This window comes from Podarcis melisellensis (genome assembly GCF_964234715.1).
Source record: "Podarcis melisellensis genome assembly, chromosome: 2".
NCBI classification, from domain to species: Eukaryota; Metazoa; Chordata; class Lepidosauria; order Squamata; family Lacertidae; genus Podarcis; species Podarcis melisellensis.
Genome location: NC_138529.1, coordinates 36,392,016 through 36,413,780, shown reverse-complemented (window position 1 = coordinate 36,413,780; position 21,765 = coordinate 36,392,016). Strand labels below are relative to the sequence as shown.

Genomic DNA, 21,765 nt, shown 5'->3' with positions numbered 1-21,765 from the left:
GATTAATCACAGAGTTCAGTGTGCATGGAAAATAAGATCAAATTGTGTGTTAAGAATTGAAACCTGAATCTTCACGCTGGAAGGAACTGTTTTTTAACTTCATCCAGGCCCATTAAAACACACACACACACACACACACACACACACACACGACTTGGGGGAGAGTTTCTTCACCCTAAGCTATATTCCAATACAACTCAGGGTAGTCAAATGTCCCAAAACCAAACCAAGGCTATGATGTCAGAAGGAGTCTGCTTCCCCGAACCAGTTTTTGTTTGAAAAAGACAACAGGACATGTTTCATCTCAAAACATTTTATCCCCAGACTCTGGCCATGTAGTATTTGGTGACGTTTATATGTTGGTTATAAGTTGTATTTATAGGTATTGTGAATTAGTTTCATTCGAGCTTTGTACGCTACTTTGAAATCTTTAAAATATTATATTATATGCTTCTCTTCAAGAGCTCTTGAAAGCCTGTAACTGGAGGTTTTGTACGATGCATGGGGGAGGGGGGAGGAGAATAATTAAGATGAGGTTAAACCACAGAGCCTAGGACTTGCCAATCAGAAGGTCGGCGGTTCGAATCTCCACAACGGGGTGAGTTCCCGTTGCTCGGTCCCTGCTCCTGCCAACCTAGCGGTTCGAAAGCACGTCAAAGTGCAAGTAGATAAATAGGTACCGCTCCGGCGGGAAGGTAAACGGCATTTCCGTGTGCTGCTCTGGTTCGCCAGGCGGCTTAGTCATCCTGGCCACATGACCCGGAAGCTGTACGCCGGTTCCCTCGGCCAATAAAGCGAGATGAGCGACGCAACCCCAGAGTCGGCCACGACTGGACCTAATGGTCAGGGGTCCCTTTACCCTTTACCTTTAACCCCCACTAGTATCTCATTGTTTCAAGTATGCCCATAAAACAAGGTAGATTCCCCCCACCCACCCAGAGACGGCTTTTCAGATTATTCATGTAGTAATATGTGAATATCTACTACCATCATGCTTGCTAATTTCTTCCTTCTATCCTTTGTAATTCACCCACATTCCACTAGAAGGCAATGGCAAAGGGGTGATCTGCCCCATTCAGGGGACTCTAGCAGTATATGGCCTGTGCAATCTGCCAGAACCCTTTGTACAAGTGCAGCATAGCTGTATCTGTGCTGCATAGACTGTGCCTTCTCCTCTTCATCCTGCCACCCACATATCAGCAGATCTGGAACAGCAAACATATTTGCCATGGAAAATCCCATTCTTTGCTGCAGGGAGCCAAATTTACACACCAAAATCCAGTCATGAAGTAGGAACAGAGATGGAACCCAAGTTCTTCAATTTTGGAGACTCAGGAGGGAGGAGGCCCTTATGAGCCCTTGACATTAATCTAGGGCAGCCTGCAGGATTGTGGTCAGAAAGATTATAGTACAGTGGTACCTCGGGTTACATACGCTTCAGGTTACAAACTCCACTAATCCAGAAATAGCACCTCGGGTTAAGAACTTTGCTTCAGGATGAGAACAGAAATCTTGCTCCGGTGGCAGAGAGAGGCCCCATTAGCTAAAGTTTCAGGTTAAGAACAGACCTCTGGAACGAATTAAGTTCTTAACCCAAGGTACCACTGTATACCCTAAGTTTGCAGCACAAATGCCTGGCCGTGCAACCTTGTCAGTCAGCCAGCAAATGGACTTGTTGTACCCATGTCCAGCTTTACAAGCTTCTCACAGGCATCTGGTTAGCAACTGTAAGAACAGGATGCTGGACTCGATGGGCTGTTGGCCTGATCTAGCCCAGCTCGTCTTACGATCATGTTCTTATGACTGTCAGCTGTGTAGCAAGTCATGCTGGAGTTGCCAGTCTGAAGAGCCAACTGCAGAAACACCTTTTCTCTCCCTTCCCTGAAGTGAGCTGTATGGACTGCATTGCTGCTGCCAGGCATATTTGAGGCAGAGAGAAGCACAAAGCTCTCATACACATGGCTTGTGTTTTCAGCGCAGCTGCGCTTGGCTTATATTTGGCAAGTGGTTCCTTTACACAGAGGCTGGGAAACCATAAATTTTTGAATGAGTGTTTCTGATTAATGCTGGAAAGCAGCTGTGGCTTTGCATATTCCTCTTGTTTTAATTTTAGTGCTAATAAAGGGGAGGGCTTGTTTGAACTATTGCAAGGGAGGCAAGATGCAGCCAGATGAACATCAACAGGCTAATCGCTTAGGTCCTTTCCTTTTCACATTACCATCTTCATCCTTAAAAACAAAACAAATTATGCTGAAGCCAGTCACCTTTTATTTTGAAGGAAAAGCAGCTATGTGGGGCTAAGATCTGAAATGTGCTCTCAGTCTGGATAGAGGACTTGCACCAGTTACCCACTGAAATCCCCCTCTCTCACCACCAGTTGCTGTTTGCCCCTGAAGGTGATGTACAATAAACTGCACCTTGAGGGCCAAAAAGCAGTCAAGGGGTTTTTTCCACCCCCACAGTATGTGAGAACAGTATAAAAAAAATTGTGCAGAGTCCCTTTCTGGATCAGGAGTGTTCTAGATTGGACAAGCCATTTTTGTAAGCAATAGTTGCATATTCCAGTTAGTCAACACCCAGTAAATAAGATCTGGACCCATTTTTTTTTTTAGCTACCTATACACCGCTTGGAGACAATTGTAATTAAGTGTTATATAAATTGAATGAAATGGGGGGAAATGGTAGCCCTGACTCCGAATCTGGTTTGGAGCAAGTACTCTTTTAGGAGAGAACCCCTAGCAGAGATTTAAAATTACAAAACATGCAGCAAAGTAAAGCATGGAAATACAGCCTGTTGTACCTTTAAAATATCCTCTTTCTAAGTTGCTTTCAAAGTTCTCCACGTTCCTTAGCACAGAAAGAGACAGGCAGTTTAACTTAAGTTCCAAAATGGTAAATGTTTTTAAATTGTTTGTATAGAAACACAAAGATGGATTGCTTAAACCACATAGTCTAAGCTTGAAACATCCACCTTAGACACCCTTACTGGTAGGGTTCACTTGGTGGAAATGAAAAGGACAAAGGCTTCATAACTTTTCCTCCCAAGGTGAAGGGAAGTGACCTACCTAAGCATGGCAGGACAGTTTACTCTGTGGTCTTAACCCCTTCGTGCATTAATTAGAGCTAAGCATGTTGGTTATATAAGGTTGATTGCCCCACATTTTCAGCTATCCCCTTAAGCTGCCCCTTGAAGAAGCAGCTTGACCTGTGGCCATTAGCACAGATTGAATGCTTAAGACCAACCTCCTGTTAAAAGCACGGAGGCAGGCCTGGTCAGGTTTGTTTGTTTTTTAATTAATTGAGGAATTGTTAGAGAGGGAAGGGCCCAAAGATATTCCATTCTGATAACTGTTCCCTGAAGTGAAATATTTCACACACTTATGTTTGGGACGAAATGCAATGAAGGCTGCACTGAAACAGCACTTCATTCCATTTTCAGAATGCTTCCTTACCTGATAATTTTTGTATTTTATGCGATATTTCACACATCATTAAAAACCACTTCTGGTAAACTAATACAACCTAGTGGAAGTTTAGTGCACATTTCTGTGTTAATTGCTTGCAGAAAATATCCATTTGCAACCCTGCTAGCCTGGATAATTGTGGGAATTTTGTGCTGTAATTACCTGCTGTTTTCCTGGATCTTGCCGTGTAAGGAAATTTGGGATGGTGTGACCTGAATTTGCATTTCTTTTCAATTTTTAATTTCTTGCTTGAACTGGCCAAAGTAAAATGGGAAGGGCCAGTGGGGAGAGAAATTCAAGATGGAAGGAGTTACAGAAGGCCAGACTGGGAGGCTTGATTAGAATATTAAATGCTTGGAATTGAAGAAAAGTGTCCAGGAAAGGGGGAGTCTGTTATCAGCGTTATTGAATCGTGGAAAATTGGGTGAGGCTTGCCAAACCAGATGCCATAAAGTCTCAAGGAATATTGTCCAGCCGCAAAATGGCTAACCACCCCAAAGACTATAATTTAACATAGCTGGGATATAGTCACGCAGTGGAATGTTCTTGGATGGCCCATCTTTTAATTTTTGAGCTGTTCCATTTCAATGGAGAGTGGAAGTGGGAAAGGAGCTGCAGTTTAGAAGAACAGTCTCACGTTTGTCTCCTCCCCTTGCCATACACTTTCATTGGGTTTGCTACAGTGCTTTCCCAACAGAATTTGAAGGCATTTTAGCTATTGCAATCAGTGCCAAAGCCTGCAAGTTCCTCCAAATTGTGCAAAAATGCCTGCTAATTCTAAACAATTTGTGCTTTCAAAATCTAGAATTCAAAATAGTGTTGATTAGCTTTTGTGAGCACTGAGGGGGGGAAGGATGGTTGGTGAAGGAAACAGACAAGATGAGCAGGAGCGCAGAGAATATTAGCTTCAAGGGAGGGCTGGGTGCTCTGGAGGCAACAAATGGCTGCCTTCCTGTTGACTACTGGGAGCCATTGTGAGCCCTTCCTTTTGGCTTCTGAGGCTTCTGAGCAGTCATGGACATGATGGGGTCATAGATCAATATACTGTAGGACACCATCGGTTTAGTCTTTGGCACTGTAAGTAAATGTCAGGAGTGAGGCAGCAGTAAATCACACTGTACAAGTTGGAGTTAACTCTTTATTAGCAAAAAAATATTTGCATAGGAGTATCAGGTTTAATGAGTACCGCAACTCATCTCCGGCAGCTCTTACCCCCATGAAGCAGTTGTTGAGTCTGAAGGTCCCCACCTCTTCACAACTGCCTAAATTGCCTTCTCTCCAGGGTCCCCCCTGTCTCCACACCAAGCAATCGGAGATTGCATCTGCACATTACCAGTTCTGCTCCAACCTTTTCATGCCTCTTCTGGTTCTTCAAGACAATGAGGAAGGGGAACTTGTTGCAGCAGGAGAGGAAGACACCCACGAATCTTCACCAGCCTGACTGATCTCTGCCTCTTGGCCTCCTCCCATCCTCCTGCTTCAGCTTCTGCCTCTGATTCTGAACTTCTTTCTGCCACAGACTCTCCCAGCTCACTAAGCCCTGCTACCTACTCAGCTTCTGACACCTCCCCTTCCCAAACTTCTTCCTCTTCTCCCATTGACCACTCATCATTGTCTCACCACCACCACTCCCCGGGCTCTGAGCCTTCTTCCCTTGGTGGTTCCCCTGCTAGTTCCTCCCACCATTCCTCTGTGTGCAGCCAGTCCATGACAGTTAATGGAGCTCCATTTTCAGGGCAGGAGGCGCCTTAAAGAGCTACAGCCAAGTCAGTGGAGAAAGTACTGTTTTTCAATTATAATTGAACCCCAACTACACCAGTGTTAGTAGTTTCAGAATGACTTTAGTCTCCTTTAGAACAGATAAATTGTTTGGTCACATGTCATATTTCAATATAATAATCCTTATAATGACAACAATACTTACTTAACGAAGGAAGCCACGTGGCACGTATAAAGCCATGCAGATGCATAGGACATGAGTCACTTTTTCCAAGCAGACCTGTCAGCAGGAATCATCATCATCACTGTCTAGTTTTATTGTGTTTGCTGCTTGTTCTGTCTCTATCCTGATGAAACACAACTCCTTTTGAGATGTGATGAAGGTGAATCTAAGACATGGGTAGGCAAACTAAGGCCTGGGGGCCGGATCTGGCCCAATTGCCTTCTAAATCCGGCCCACATACAGTCCAGGAATCAGCGTGTTTTTACATGAGTAGAATGTGTCCTTTTATTTAAAATGCATCTCTGGGTTATTTGTGGGGCATAGGAATTTGTTCATTTCTCCCCAAAAAATATAGTCCGCCCCCCACAAGGTCTGAGGGACAGTGGATTGGCCCCCTGCTGAAAAAGTTTGCTGACCCCTGATCTAAGACTTAGTCACTTATTTCAGAACTGAAGGACAGACTGAATATCCAATGACTATTGTCAGAATTGAATAATTAAGAAATCACAAGGGATGATTGGCTTGTGGGTATGAATGACACATGTTTCAAGAGGCTTGCAATGTTAGGTAATCAACTCCCCCCATTCCCAACATTACCCCAGGGTGTCTAATGGCTGTTGTATGCTTTATTTGAAAAGTCATACATGAATGACAAGCAAAGATTTAGCAGGCAGAGCTTTTCTTAATAGTCATATGCTATTTTTGTTGGGGGAGGGTGGGAATTAAGTTCCTGCAAATCTCTTATCACATAGTTATTAAAGCACCAGGAGTGCTGCCAGGGGTGGGGGAAGACAATCATCCCAGAGTATGGTAGTAATTCCTCCCCTGCCCCTTATATGACTGGCTGGGTTTTGGCTATGGCTTTCTAAAGTTGCTGTTTCTTAGAAATAGGAGTACAACCAAAGGCGATGATACCAGGTCCCTTCCAAACTGCTTCTTACTGCACAAAAGGCATACATATAGCACTATCTGAGAGAGTTACTGGTTCTGACAATCTGGATGTGCCCCTGGTCTTTGTTTCTGCAGTAAATCATGCAGAAACTTGAGTACCTAGCGTCACCATTGGCATTTTTACCTCTCGATGTTTCTTGCGAAAAGGCAAACAAGATCTTTGATGTCTTGGGTTATAGTTGGTACATTCCTAACACGGGAATGGTGACTGTGAGGACAGGGTGCTTGGCCAGATGGGCCTTTGGCCTGATCCAGCCAGGCTGTGATGTTTTTATGCAAAGTATCTGAAGTTCAGTAGTTCACACCTGTTTGCTAAATCTAGATCCCATGGCAAGCCTTGTGCTTGCCATCACCTGCTTAGCACCTAATGCCTATTTTTCCTTTACCGTAGGACTCTCAAGGACCTCCAGTGGGAGACTCCGAAGATTTGGTGACCCGACAAGTCCAAGTAAGCTGCATTAATATCTCTCTGTTTCTCTCTGACCTTCTACTCTCTGATATAAAAGCTACACAGAACATGCCTCAGTAGCAGCCTGCATTTCAAAACAGACCCAGCCTGCCATCCCCAGTGAGAAGAGTAAACCAGGAGCTAAAGAAAAATGCAGCAAAGCTCTTATAATATCTATTCCAAGGAACAGCATGTAATGGGAACCGTGTGGTTGTCCAGTTGTTTAATGGATATGGAAAGAAGAAGCAGGAAATTGCAGCCTTCATCATCCCCATAAGCTCTCATGATGAGGGATGTGTTGGGGATCTGAACTGCAGCAGAAACACTTAATGGGTCCTAGATAACTCCAGCTTACAATTATGTTTATTGCATGTGGGTGTTTATATTTGATAAGTGATTTTGATGTACAATTAATTGCAACTCAGTAATTCTTGCTCTGATAGAAAGCAGGTGGGTGGAATTTTTCTCTATCAAACAGGTGTTTCCTGGGCTCATTAGCACATTGTCTATAATCACCATTTGGAGCTTCTCAGGCTTTGAAAGATGCTTCTTCTGTGGAATTGCTTTTTCACCAGTGGCTGGCTGGCTTAGCCTATGCACACACTGTACATTTAAAGCACATTCCCTCGCCCACCCCAGCCCAAATCCTGGAAACTCTAGCTTGTTAAGGCTGCTGATCATTGCAACACTGTGAGGAGTGAACTATAGTTCCCAGGATTCTTTGGAGGGCTTAAAGGTATGGTGTGGCTGTGGCCTTAGAAGGCTTTAGCACTCTGAGTATAGAGACTAGGGCCAGCCCAACACTTTTTGCTGCCTGAGGCGGGAAGACAAGATACATACACATACCAGCCAAAGCTTCCTTTGACAGTGGCAATGAGGCAGTGCACTTGAGGACATCGAAATAGAGTAAAGAACACAAGACAGGTTGCATAACACACACACACACACACACACACACACACACACCCCTCTGCCTCTCAGCACCTTGTGGCTGTGCTGCTTCTCCCCAACATCTGCTGTCTGACACTGCCATTTCAATCTGCCAGGCAATGTCTTTTGATGACATTGATCTCTTCAATGGCATGCTGCCTTGAGTTCTTTGGAGCAAAAATGAAATTTGAACACAGTGAAAATGTAATTGTCAGAAAGCAGTTTCATTTTATCATTTTATTTTGCATTTTTATATACTGCTGAACACGACTTAGAGAACAGTCTCTAAGTGGTTTACAAAAACAATGCAAATGATAAGTATTATTTATTGGTTTGATTCTTTATTTACATTTATATACTGCCCTATACCTGGAGGTCTCAGGGTGGTTCACAGAACAAAATCAAAATATAAAACCACAATGCATATCATAAAAAAACAACAACCCACTAACACGCCCCCCCCAATAACCACATTTTAAAAGGGCATAGGATGTCAATCAAATCAACCAAAGGTTAAAAGGGAATGTTTTTGCCTGGCGCCTAAAGGTGTATAATGAAGTATGTGTATAAGCATGTGGATAGATAACAAATGATGAACCTGAAAAAAAAATGCAAAACAGAAAATCAAAACAAAAACAAAAAGATGCAGTCCCAAAGCAAAAGAAAATGGCAGCACATTTTGAAAACCTCTTAAGAGTTAAGGCTCCCTTCCCTCTTCACCCTTTCTCTTGCCAAAGAACACCTTGACAAATTTTCCCCACCATGCACCCCCCCATCAAGCCTTCTCTATAGAAAAATAATACGGCCAGCTGTCTTAAAGGAGCAGAAAAATGGATTACACAAACATGGGCTTAAGTATCAATCTTCATAACAGAAAATGTGCACAGCATCCTGAACTGGAAGACACAAGGCAGAACCCTATCCATCAAACACACTGATCCATTGGCTGATTGGCTGATTTGTTGTTGTTGTTGTTTTCAATCTCCTTTCAATTGCAATTCTTATTTGTGTACTTTTTATTATTATTTTTGCTTGATGCATTGTGAGTAATGCCCATGTCTTTGGAAAAGAGGCAGCCTGGCACAGACAGGGCATTGCATCATTGAATAACATGCCCCATGGATACCCACTGACCATGTCATTTGGATGGATTCAGGCTGCAGGTGGTTCTCTTATTTTTTGAAAAGCAACACTGACTTCTTTGACAGAATGTTGCCGCACGTGGGGTTCTTCATAGTCTTTGCATGAGAAGCAGATTGTAATGTAACAGCCATTCCTGACATAATGTTGTTTTATGGGCAGTGGATAAATCTAGAACGGTTGAAGTTTGCAGTCCCTTTTTTAGTCTAGATAGACTGAGCTTCCTCTTGCTCCTCACACATTCAGTGGAAATTCCAAAAGGGGATAGTTCATTGGTAGAATAGCGTACCATTCAAGATGATCTTCAGCTAGATGTTGACCTGATGATTAACTAGTTTGTTTCTGCCTGTACTAGATAAATTCAGCATTTATTGATTCCCTCCAGATGTTGTTGACCACAGCTCCCTTCATGTCTCACCATTGACCGTGCTGGCTGGAGCTGATGGGAGCTGTAGCATAACATCAACCGATGGGGTACCATGTTGGTGACCCCTGATGTTGATGTTAGTGACAAAAGTGGGATTCAGCTAACGAGTCCCATCAGCAGAAGTGCTGTGCAAGGGTTTCTGCTTGCTCAATGGGTCTCCCCTCCCTTTCCTCCCTCCATGGCCTCAGAAATTGATTGTGGGTGGGCCGGGAGAGCTCCCAGTAACAGTGCATGGGGCAGGGAGTATCACTCCATCTGGCAAGCTGAAATGCTTGGCCTGATGGAATGATTGCTTTAACACGATGTTGAATCCTCCCTATTTATTTTTCATGGCTGAAAAAAAGCAAAATATTAAAGCCTGCCTTGCTTATGAACTATGAGTGATATCTTTCTTTATTGAATTCTTAGATATCACATACGTATTTCACTACCTCAAAAAATGTACCTGTATTGATGTTTTGTTAAAATACAAACTGGTTACATTTAAATATATAATTTCAAAGGGAGATTACTATCAATCAAAAACTCCTTAATTTTTCAATAGCCCTACTTCTTACACATGGATCTCCACAAATTATAGTGATCACTTTGAAGACGTGTTGTACAAAGAATAACTCGCCTTTCCTTCCAACTGCCTGGATCAGAAACTTAGTTTAATTCCTTCCAGTTTATTAGGCCAAGAACTGATGTTTGGCCCGCCCACACAACGCCTCCCCTGTTTCCCTGCATGCTGGCTTTGGGGCTTCCATTATTGTTAGTTTAAGCCACAGTTTCCTGTTACACCTCTGAAAATTTTAAGTTTTTCCGCATAATCATATTTATATTGTCTAGCACCTTTCCCCAAAACCTAGTGAGTATATGGCTCTGTAGGAACATATGATCCTGGGAACCAACTTGGACAGGTGGCTGGGGCAGCCTACCTGTCAATCAAAGAATATAATTATTTTGTTGTTGCATTTGCATATTATTACATAAAGTGTATATGTGCATGTTGTAAGTAAAAATTGCAATTGTTAGTCTCTCCAGAGAGACTCTTACCTTAAATATCCAGGGGGGAGGGGGGCCTGAGGTGCACTTTCCAGTGTTTTCACTAGTGAGTCAATAAATGTACATTGCCAACTTACCTTTATGACAGGCATGGCCAAACTTGGCCCTCCAGCTGTTTTGGGACTACAACTCCCATCATCCCTAGCTAACGGGACCAGTGGTCAGGGATGATGGGAATCTTAGTCCCAAAACAACTGGAGGGCTAAGTTTGGCCATCCCTGCTTTATGAGATAGATGATGGGGCTACAATAGCCTCTTGCCAGGGGATGTATGACATCACCTGATAGCATTTGACACATAACATCTATCTTGTATTTACCCTCTGTCAGCATTTGAGAGATATCATGCAGTGATAATGAACACTTGGCAGCTGTTAGCATAGGAAATCTACTCACCATTTGGAACTTGCTTAAAATTAAAATATTCAAGAGAAGCCAATGAACTTAAAGCATTCCAGTTAATTTTCTGCTTTGCAAAGCCCTCCAAATCTATTGGTGGATACTCCTTTCCGTTCTAGCCCAGCTGGAGGGCTGGACACAGAAGGCATCTCACAACCTGGTGTAAATCTGCAGGCACTCTACAAATAATCTCTTCCATTGAAACTTACCTCACACAAGGGATGCTTTGGATCTAACATTGGCCCAGGAATTTCCAAGGCAGGCAGCGTTATGCCTTTGTGCTTTCTCCCTCTCTCCCCCACAGCGGCCAAGGAGTTGGTTAGCTACATGCTGGCTGACATTGCCCACCTGCTTTGTCTGCCTCCCTAGATGAGATCACTGGGCTTTCTTGTGGCTGTCTCTGTCCCCATTTGTCCTGCTTGCCAGGCGAGTCACCCCAGCTGCATTTGCCACTCTGTCAGAGAGCTTGCTCATATGCACATACAGCTGGAGATGATTTAAAAGGGTGGGAGATAAGTTCAAAATTCCACACAAAAATGTGTATGTTACGAGATGTTTGCACTAAAATGCAGACACAATCTCATGAGGTCTTTTGTTTTTGTTTAAATCACAAATTGCTGCAGAACTGTGGAGAAGGGAACATGCAATTGGAAAAATGAGAAACGGAAAGAACCAGCCTGAAGAGATTTGCTCATCCCTAGTTCCCACTTTGGATCTGAATGGGTCTCCTTTCATCTAGATTTCCCCTTCCTTCCTGAGCAATCTGTATTTTTTACTTTAAAGGACGTCATACTTTGTTCAGTGAGGCTCACTCCCTAGTCAGTGTGTTCAGGATTGCAGCCTTTAGAGCAAAGGGTGGATTCCAGAGAGTGCAAATGGACTTCGGTTTATGCTACCATACTTCTCCTCTCCCATGGAGCTTTGCTCCATCTTTGCTCCAGAAAGTCTGCCAATCCTCTGGAGCTGTTTTTGAGGGTATGTGGAGGGCTGCAGGGACATGAAATCCTGTTGCATGAGTGGAAGGTTGTTCCACTTGTGTACAGACAGCATTAGATATAACCCGTAGGAAGCTTCTTAGATCAGGTCACACTATTTGTCTATCTTTCCCAGTATTGTTCTGACCCTTTGGGTCTCCAGAATCATAGGTAGAGAGGTGTTTTCACATCATCTGCTGCCTGGTTTTTTTTAAAATGGAAAAGTCCAGAATCAACCCTGAGACTTCCTGTGTGTAAAAATGTGTGCTGTACTTTGAGCTACAGTCCCAGACATTACTATGGAGTTATAGTCTCTTGTTGTACGGTGGTGCTATTGAATCTTGAGGTCCTGCTACAACTCTCCCTTCTTTTTAGCCAGCTCCCAAGCTTGATAGATGAATAATTTGTCTTTGCTTTGTCTTGTGATGCTTCAACTGGCATTTTTGTTTATTTGGTTAGGGTTTTTTGGAGCTATGGGGGAACAATCCTTAAAGCAGGCAGCATGCATTCCTTATCATTATGTATTTCTGTGCAGGGCACAGTGCAAGAACCCTGACCTCATTTTGCAAGTGCAATCAGAGTAAATGCATGCCAGCATTGTGCCCAGCAGCTGAGATTCAACAGATCCAGGTTACACTATGCTCTACTATACCACAGATTTTCCATCTATGAGATATTAAAGAGGGTTGTCTCATGGCTGTCTTTCAACTAGACCAGGGTGGACAAAGGATAGGTCTGGGTGTACTAGGTAGATGTGCAGTAGATCAGCAAAGGTGTCTGAGACTGACTCCCATCGGTTATAGTGGGAACAAAAAGTGTTTTCCCCTTCAAATTTATAGTGCGATCCTAAACATGTCTGCTCAAAACTGTTGAATTTAGTGGGGCTTCCTCACATGTGATTGAGGTTAGGTTTGCAGCCTGAAATTAAGAAAGTTTGGTGGTGGTAGAAAACAGGAGTAGATTTGTGTGTGAAAGGGTGCAAGCTCCAGTTTTGATATCAAAAACAGATTCCTGGCCTCAGTTTTATAACTATGAAAGGATGGATAGTTGTTCACAAAACAAAGCACAATGGAATTTAGTTATGTTTGATTACTTTTTTTGGTGTCATTCCAGATTACCCTTTGCTCAAACACAATACACCAACAGAGAGATAAAACACACTCATTATCTGTTAATGCCAACCAATATGTATCTACATGGAATGTAATAGCCTTGAGAGTAACAGTTGACTGTGCTGGGAAGGCAGCAAACTAACTGCACAAGACTAGACAGAGATTTACTCCATAAGGAGCTTCAGCAACCAGGCGAGCAGAGGTGAACTGTTTGCAGCAAAGGTGTTGAAAGGTACCGTGGTGATGACGCTTTGCTGTTGTGAGAACTGAAGTATGTGGGGGGTGGGGTGAGGGAGAAGCAGCTCAGCTTCCCCCCCTTTACATATTCTGCTAGCACTGCAATGCTCCTCTCTGTGTGTGGGACTGTGGGTGCATGTGTAGGGTCCAGTATGAAGAGAATGACTCTTGGTTCAAACCACCAAGAGAAAACTGCTAGTGTCGTGTTTGTGAAGGTTCATCTGGTGGTCCTTTTAGGGAATAGGTGTGTTTCACTGTATGTCTCTCCCTCTGCATGTATGCGTCTTGTAGGAGAAAAGGCCAGGTCAGGAATGTCTTTGAATTTCTACCTTATACCATGGGCGAGTGGAAATTAGAGAGTGGTCCTCTGGAAGGTGAGTAGCAGGGTTCTGATGCTAGCACCAGCTGAGTCCTTACAAAGAGTGCTGGCTGTGAGGAACTGTGTTTTGTACGCTGGCCAACCCTGAAAAAGTTACAAGCCAATCAATTACAAAAATATTATTTGGTCCTCTTCTTATGGCATTTTGAACATCATAACCTCCACCCATTCTTTCTCATGTACCAAGAAACATTTGACTTCTGAGACTCATTTTTGGTGGTTAGGTTGTTTTTCTTTTTTTGCAAAATGCCCATGGGCATATTGATGTCCAAGTTGAATTCCCCTTCTGTTGCTCCCCGTGGCCCCTATAACCTGCCTTCATAGATATATAAATAACTGTGTCCAGATGAGAAGGAGGTAGAAGTAGAGAGAGCAGGAGCTCTCTGGCCATGCCCGAGTTGGGGTTGTAAAGACAAGATCTTTCAGCTACTCTGCAGTGCTTTCCAGAAACCCTAATTGTAACTTAGCCACATAATAATGTACCCACATCTAAATCTGTCCTCGGACCAGAGCTATTCATGGAGTACAAGTCGAGACTTTTCCTTCCTGTCTCAGGACTGCTGGAACTGGGTCCAGAGAGGAGTGTTTGGGTACAGAGCAATGTTAAAAAAAAATCTTCATGAGGTTTTCCCTTTTCTGAATCAAGTGTTTCTGCTGTTGTATATTCAGGTTATCATAGCAAAGTTTTATGTTTGTTTAAAAAATATTTTCAATCTGAAGTGAGCAGCTTGTGTGTGAGACAGACAAAGACAGGTTGCAGTGTGTATATGAGAAACAGCCACTATGTAGACCAGTCTCCCACAACCTTCAGATATATCTTGAGGTATCCTCAAGGTGTATATCTTTTAATGCAGGGATAGGTTAATATATCCTTTAAAACACAGGGTGGCAGAGCCTATGTCCCTCCAGATATGGTGTAACTATAGCTCCCAAGCCATTTTGGCACCTGAGGGAAAATGACAAAATGGACAACAGGGAAGAAGCAGTAAGTAAAGATCTACATCAGGAACAAGCAAGGCATAAAGCTCTTCTTTGGGATCTGCTGCCCCTGTGGATCCTGCCGCCTGAGGCGGTCACCTTACTTTGCTTCATGGGTGTGCCAGCCCTGGCTCCCAGCATTCCTGATCATTGGCCATGTTGGCTGGGGCTGATGGTAATTGGAGGTCAACAGCATCTGGAGGGCACCAGATTGGGGAAAGGCACTAGACACTGGAAAACACAGCTGTCTTGCTATTAAATATTTTTTTCTCATCTCAAAGCAAATTCCTTCTTTTCTGCTCCTTCAAGCAGCATGTCTCTCTGTGCATGAAGGGCCTTGCATAACAGAAAGGCCTGGAGCTAGCGAGATAACCTTCAGTCACTCTGTAGCTTTGATGGATAGCCATTCTTATAGGTAGTCAGTAATTGGTGATTAAAAATGTTCCTTGGGAGATAATGTGTGGTGTAGGAGGTATGTGGAAGCAGAGTTTAGTATACAGAATAGATAAAAAAAAAAGTTTATAGTTTTAAAAGCATCCATCCAAGTTCCTAGGAAGTACAGTAATAGGCTCAGGCAGGATATTCCATGGGTTTTCTGCTCAACAGCAGTTCAGCCAGAGGGGAACTATTCTTAATGAAAGTTGCAGACCAAAACTCCAGAAACTAAAACTCTGAATATAACAAATGAATATATGCTCGTAAACTCCCAGAGATGGCAGCTCCCCTTACAATATGTTTCTTTACAATGTTATCATTAAAAATATTCTGGGGTGCTAGACAACAGGTCTTTTATTCCCCCTCCCCTCAAATTCAGCTCATTATTTTGGGGGAGGCAGGGAGACTAATCACCTGGGAAAACTTTGAAAATTTAAATTGCCTAATAATGGGGCATCTGCTACTGGATCTTAGCACTTTATTATATTGGTTATCAATAGTTAATGCCTTCCACATGGGTGATCTCTGTGCTCCTGACTGATGGCTTGCCACAAAAATCTTAAGAAAGTAAGTAAATATACCAGAAAATATGTGCCAGTTATCCTACTAGAGTTTTGTTTTATCATTGGTGTACCAATTAAAATATGGCAGGCAGCATGTAGTGGCAGACTTTGGGCTCTCAAATTTCAGCAGCGCTCTGTGCTACGCTAAAATTTGGTGGTCGTCCATGCCCCCATCTCTTGTTCTCTGTTTTACAGCATTATTGTGGTGCCTCCTGCACCAAATGCAGCCACATCTGTCACGCTACCCTAAAAACACCTGTAAGACCTCTGCCTTTCAAAGTAGCCCAGAGGTAGCCAACATGGCATCCTCAATATTTTATGGGGCTTCAGATTCCCATCATCTGTAGCCATTGTATTCAGTGGTCAGAGATGATGGGAACTGTAGTCTAACAACATCAGGAGGGGACTAACCATGTAGTAGGCAATGTTGGGCTAGTTGAACCAATTGTCTGACCTGCTCTAAGGAAGTTTCATAAGTGCAGCTACTGTGTGTTTCATGTGTGGTGCATGGTGCTTGGACCAATGAGAACACTTCATTCCTTGGAAATGCTGTGTTCATTGTCTGTACACTGTGGATAATCCCAGCATCCAGCCTGGGATTCCCTTACACTTCCTGCATTTCTGAAGCTGCTCAGAATATCCAAAGCTGTCTGAGCTTGGCTGCCTGCATAATGGATGCTTTATTTGTCTCTCTGTTGCGAGCACTGCCCTTGTTGCTTTGGAAAGGACTTCTGAGCATGAAAGACAAGGTCTGTCCAAACCGAAGTTCCGAGCCTTTAATTGGATTTTGCTTTTCTTCCTGTCCCCACACCCCATCCAAGAAAAAGCTTTCCATGTCAGCAGCTAAAGATGGTGGCTGGCTGGGCTGAAAGTTAATGAAACTTATATGCAAATGTTTATCTGCACAGAAAGATACATTTTTTATTTTTAGTTTAGTTTTTTTTAAAAAAAATCTGAACTCTCCTGTGAGTTTTGCAAGAGGTTAGCAGCATCCAAAGCATGTAGACAGAATATAGCAAATCACTCTTACACACATACAAAATTTATACCTTCAAGCATCTCCCATTCTCAAATTGAAAGAAAACATACTGAAAAGAAAGAATAGCTTTATAAGGATTTCCCCACAACTTTGCCTTTGCTTGGAGGTACTTGGAATAGGTTACATTCCTGGCACACTGCTATTTATTTATTTCTTAATATCCTGCCATTCTCCCACTGCAACACCCAAGGCAGATCACAGCATAAATTAAGGGCCTATCCACACTTAGCTCTTTCCAGGCACAGGTCTGTGCTTTAAAACTCCAAGTCCAAGCACATTCTCTTTTTGTCCAAGAGCTTTCTCTGTGAAAAGCCACTCTTTAAATCACAGTTCGGGTTTTCTGTGGATTGCTGTTTGCTCCAGTTCAGCTTTAAAGAGTGGGTTTTTGTGGGGAGAGCTCCGGGGCAAAGGGAGAGAGTGTGTTCTGACACAGAGCTTTAAAGTGCTTGGAAGGTGCAGAGGAAAGGCAAGTGTGAATAAGCCCTTAGACAGATACAACTAAACACACACTATACATATTAAAAAGTAACTCCATTAAAGGCAGTGCTGGACACATCTAAAAGCATAACATGCAGCCTCAGAAGACCCTGCCTCAAAAGTCTGTCAGGACAGAAAAGTCTTTGCTTGCCAGTAAAAGGAAAACAGAGAGGGCACCAGCTTAGCCTCCTGTGGGAGGGACTTCCACAATCCAGGAGCAGCCACCAAGAAGACCCTCTCTCATGGCCTCACCAAACATCCCTGTGAAGGTGGCAGGACCAAGAGAAAGGTGTTCCTGGAAGGTCCCAAAGCCTGGGCAGGCTCATATAGGGAGATGTGGTCCTTCCAATAGCCTGGACCCAAGCTGTGTAGGCTTTGTAGGTCATAAGCAGCTCTTTGAATCATGCTCAGAAATGGCCTGGGGACTGATAACAAGGAGTTTCTGTTTTCCCTGTAATCAGCTGCATAGCACACCACTATATCACACTACTGCTATATAACACACATTGGAGCCTGAGCAGGCCACGTAGCCTTGTCTTCTGTATTACACAGTTCAATGAAAAATGCAGAGTTTCTTACCATGTATGGAAAGACATAGCTTCTTGCTTAGCTGTCTAATCCTGCAAGATGACGGTATAAGAGATTGTAGGCAGAAAGGGGCATCCAGAGTTGCACCGTCAGATATGGAAGACATTAAACAAGCCTTCCTGTGTCAGAGTATTTGAAGAGATCCTATAATTACTCAAGGTATAGAAGGAGTGACTGAGTGCCTGCTGCTGTGTTTCCTACTTTTTTCCTCCGAAGGGACCACATTGGTTGGAATGCATTTGTCTGATCCCACATGCCACTTCCTGTCCTGCTCACCCACCCCCAGTAACCAGAATGCCATATTTAGCAGACGTGTGGGGAGAGCACATATAAGTTCAGTGCCTGCCTGCCTATGGAGGCTGCAGCCCAAAAGGCAGAATTCTTAGCTGCTTCTCCAGCTTCATGGGAAGATGATTCATCTGTCCTAATAATCTGGGGATGGAAATGAATCACCAGATAAATGCAGACCAGCAATGTCATGTGCTTATAAGAGAGAGAGAGACAGAGAGAGAGAGAGAGAGAGAGATGTCATTTGGGGGATGTAGTCAAGCCATACTCATTCTCCATGATGCAAAATTATTATTTTTTTATTTTATAAAATTTTTTATTCATTTTAAACAGTATAGAAAACAGAATAGACAACAAAATAGAAAGAAAAAAAGAAAAACATACAAAACAAACATACATGACTTCCCCAAACCTTCCCATCACTGCACCCTTATTTTTTAAATTAGCTTTAAGCAATCCTTCTTTCAATTTTGAAAAACACAACTTTCTTTAAATTCTCTTAAGTTTAGATTTTAACAGCTATAAATTCTCTAATTTCATAGCCCTTGACATCTTCTCATTCCATAATTTTACAAAAATTCTTAAGATACACTTTAAATTTTTTCCAGTCCTCTTCCACTGTCTCTCTCCTCTGGTCACGGATTCTGCCAGTCATCTCTGCTAGTCCCATATATTCAATCACCTTGATCTGCCATTCTTCCAGAGTAGGTAACTCTTGAGTCTTCCAATACTTTGCTAGAAGAATTCTTGCTGCCGTGGTTGCATACATAAAAAAAGTTCTATCTTTCTTTGGAATCGTTTGATCGACCATGCCCAGGAGAAAGGCCTCCGGCTTCTTTACAAATGTCCACTTTAGGACCTTCTTAATTTCATTATAGATCATTTCCCAGTAGGCCTTAATTCTTGGACAGGTCCACCAAAGATGATAAAAGGTTCCTTCACATTCATTACACTTCCAGCACTTATTATTGGGCAGATGATATATCTTTGCTAGCTTGACTGGGGTCATGTACCACCTATAGATCATTTTCATTATGTTCTCTTTTAAGGCACTACATGCCGTAAATTTGATGCCTGTGGTCCATAACTGTTCCCAGTCTGCAAACATAATATCATGTCCGATATCCTGTGCCCACTTAATCATTGCTGACTTTACTGTTTCATCTTGAGTGTTCCATTTCAGCAACAAATTATACATTTTAGACAAATTCTTAGTATTGGATTCCAATAGCTCTGTTTCTAACTTTGACCTCTCCTTCTGAAATCCTAGTCTCCTGTCTTGCTTAAATGTCTCATTAATCTGATGATAATGTAACCAGTCTCGAACTTTAGATTTTAATTTCTCAAAGCTCTGTAATTTAGGCTTTTCACCATCGTATTCTATTATTTCATAATATTTTGGCCAATCTGATTCCATATTAAGTTTTTTTACCGCCTTGGCTTCCATGGGTGACAACCACCTGGGGGTTTTATTTTCCAACAAGTCCTTATAGCGAATCCACACGTTATATAATGCCTTTCTGACAATGTGGTTTTTAAAACCTCTATGAACCTTTACCTTGTCATACCACAAATATGCATGCCAGCCGAAGTTGTTATCATATCCCTCCAAATCCAAGACATCTGTATTCTCAAGAAGTAGCCATTGTTTCAGCCAGCAGAATGCTGCTGCCTCATAGTAAAGTCTTAAGTCCGGCAGAGCAAAGCCCCCTCTATCCCATGATGCAAAATTATTCCACTTAGTCAGCATGGGTCAAGCAGGCTGGAACAGCACATCTAAATTTGGAGTCCAGGCCCTGGGAAGGGTATTCTCAAACATGGGAGGGCTCTGGAGGAAGCCGTGGCAGCTGTGCAGATAGACAAGCACTTGGAAGGACAGTTTTAATGTAACCCTAAGGCATGCTTCTCAAGCATGTTGCGAGGTATGTCCCAAGTGTTGCAGAAGTCCACTTGATCTAAGAAGATCAGTGAATGGGGAATCTCTAGTCCCAGGGTGTGGTCTTAAGGCACTTGAGGCTACACAAGTCTGGGTTTGGTCAGTGCCTAGACAGGAGACCACCTGGGAATCACCTGCACCTGCTACTTTGGGTTCCATGAAGGAATAAATGTGAGATGCAGGAGGCAGTGATGGGTTTAAATGGATGACTTTAGAAGAGGATTAGATGGTGGCTATGTTCTGCCTCCACTGTCAGAGGCAGCATGCCTGCAAACAGCAGTTGTTGGGAATTGCAGGGTGCTGTTGCACTCATGTCCGGCTTGTAGGCTTCTCACAGGAATCTGGTTGACTCCTGGGTGGACAGGATTCTTAAGTAAATGGGCTATTGGTCTGATTCAGCAGGCTTACCTTATGTTCCTAAATAAATAGAAATAAATAAATCTCAGTTCAGCCATGAATTCATGTGTAATGTGAGGATAATACACCAGTGCCCCAAACCTTGCAGTTGTACTTGCAAATGTTATGTTGACAATAAGACAAAGGATGAGTTCATAAGGCTCCCAGTTTATGGTTGAACTACATGTGGGTGAGAAGTGCAAAATGAGTCTCTGGCTTACACACCTATCCTGGAAGCATGTGTGGCAGGCAGGCAGTACATGAACTAAACACACATACATTCTGCATCACACATGTTCTGCATGCAGTCTATGGGTGCATAAAATTTCCTCCCGAGTCCCACACCCCACTGCATATATAAAACAGGTCTTTCTCCTGTTGGCATCTGTCTGTCTCGAGAGACAATGGAATGCACCTCCAGGGGTGAAGTCAAACAGCTGCATTAGAAGAACCAAAGTGACCTTCCATGGTGCAAGCCTGGACTGTGTATGAAGTCCTTGGGCTGTCCAGATGACAGGACCGCCCTCTCAGCCTCACTGATGTGGTCCAAAGGAAAGCAGGGCAATATGTTTGGTGCCAGCATGGCTGCCAGTGTTTCCAGAAAGAGGTGTACAAGGTGCTATTCAACCATCTTAGGGAATCCACTCAGGATTTGTGTCAGGTTTACTGCACTGGTATATTAAGCACTGTAATAGTCAAAGTGGTAGATTTTATTGGATGAATGGCATTGAAACAGGGATGGGGCACCGGCAGCCCGCTGGATGTTTTTGAACTCCTACTCTCAACTGATCCAGCCAGCATGGTCAATGGACAGGAGTGATGAGAGCCGTAGACCAGCAACCACTGGATGGTCACAGGTTCCCCACCTTTGGACTAATCTGTTTCAAGTAATGGCTTTGGAGGCTCTTGCCTCTCTTTACTGGAAACTGGACTGGGAGATCTGAAGAACATTTTCAGGCTCAGCAGTTTGTGGGCCTGGCAACATTTGTTTCCACAGGAGTGCTTTCTAGAGTGTTTCCAGTGCAGGCCCATTTGTTAGCATTGGCTATCTGTGCAGAATTTGTGTGGAGGCAGCCCTATGAATAGGACTGGCAGGAATCTGGTTGCTTGCTAATGGCCGCTTCCTGAAACTCCACATGCATGACCATTGACATATTGCAATCAACCTATTCGTTTTTTAAAAACTAGCTGGAAAGATGTTGGTTGACCAAACCCTGGAGCTGAAAGGGACAATCTAGCCCAGGGCTGCAAAACTTGGGACCTAGCAAGTCAAATGCAGCCCCACTTAGCCATGTATGGCAGCCTGCCAGCAGCTCAACAACCTCCTGGCAGTAGAACCAGGAATTTTCTCAAGCTCCGGGTGATCTGCATTTGGCTTGGTAAGTCACAAGTTCTGCCAGCTTGATACAGTCCAGCCATGCACCCAAAAGGCATTTCCACCCACCCACCAGCAATCCAACCACACCTTGGGTTTCGCGGCCAGGAGAAGCTGCAAAAACTGTGCTATGGTCCCCTCTTGCTGGGTAGACCAGGGAGGAATGATGGCTGAGCTCAAGGCATGGGTGGGCTGCCTTGATGGGAAGAGATGCTAAATGAGCACATCCTGTTGCTGTAAA

At 43.3% G+C, this 21,765-nt stretch overlaps 1 protein-coding gene across 1 annotated transcript in view; it reads left to right on the top strand.

Moving 5' to 3' along the window:
* SEPTIN9 (septin 9) overlaps nt 1–21,765 on the top strand; it is a 191,419-nt gene that overhangs the window by 28,291 nt on the left and 141,363 nt on the right. The window contains exon 2 of the mRNA XM_081897804.1: nt 6,749–6,805. Coding sequence (XP_081753930.1) covers nt 6,749–6,805 — 57 coding nt within the window. The remainder of the gene's footprint in view (nt 1–6,748; nt 6,806–21,765) is intronic.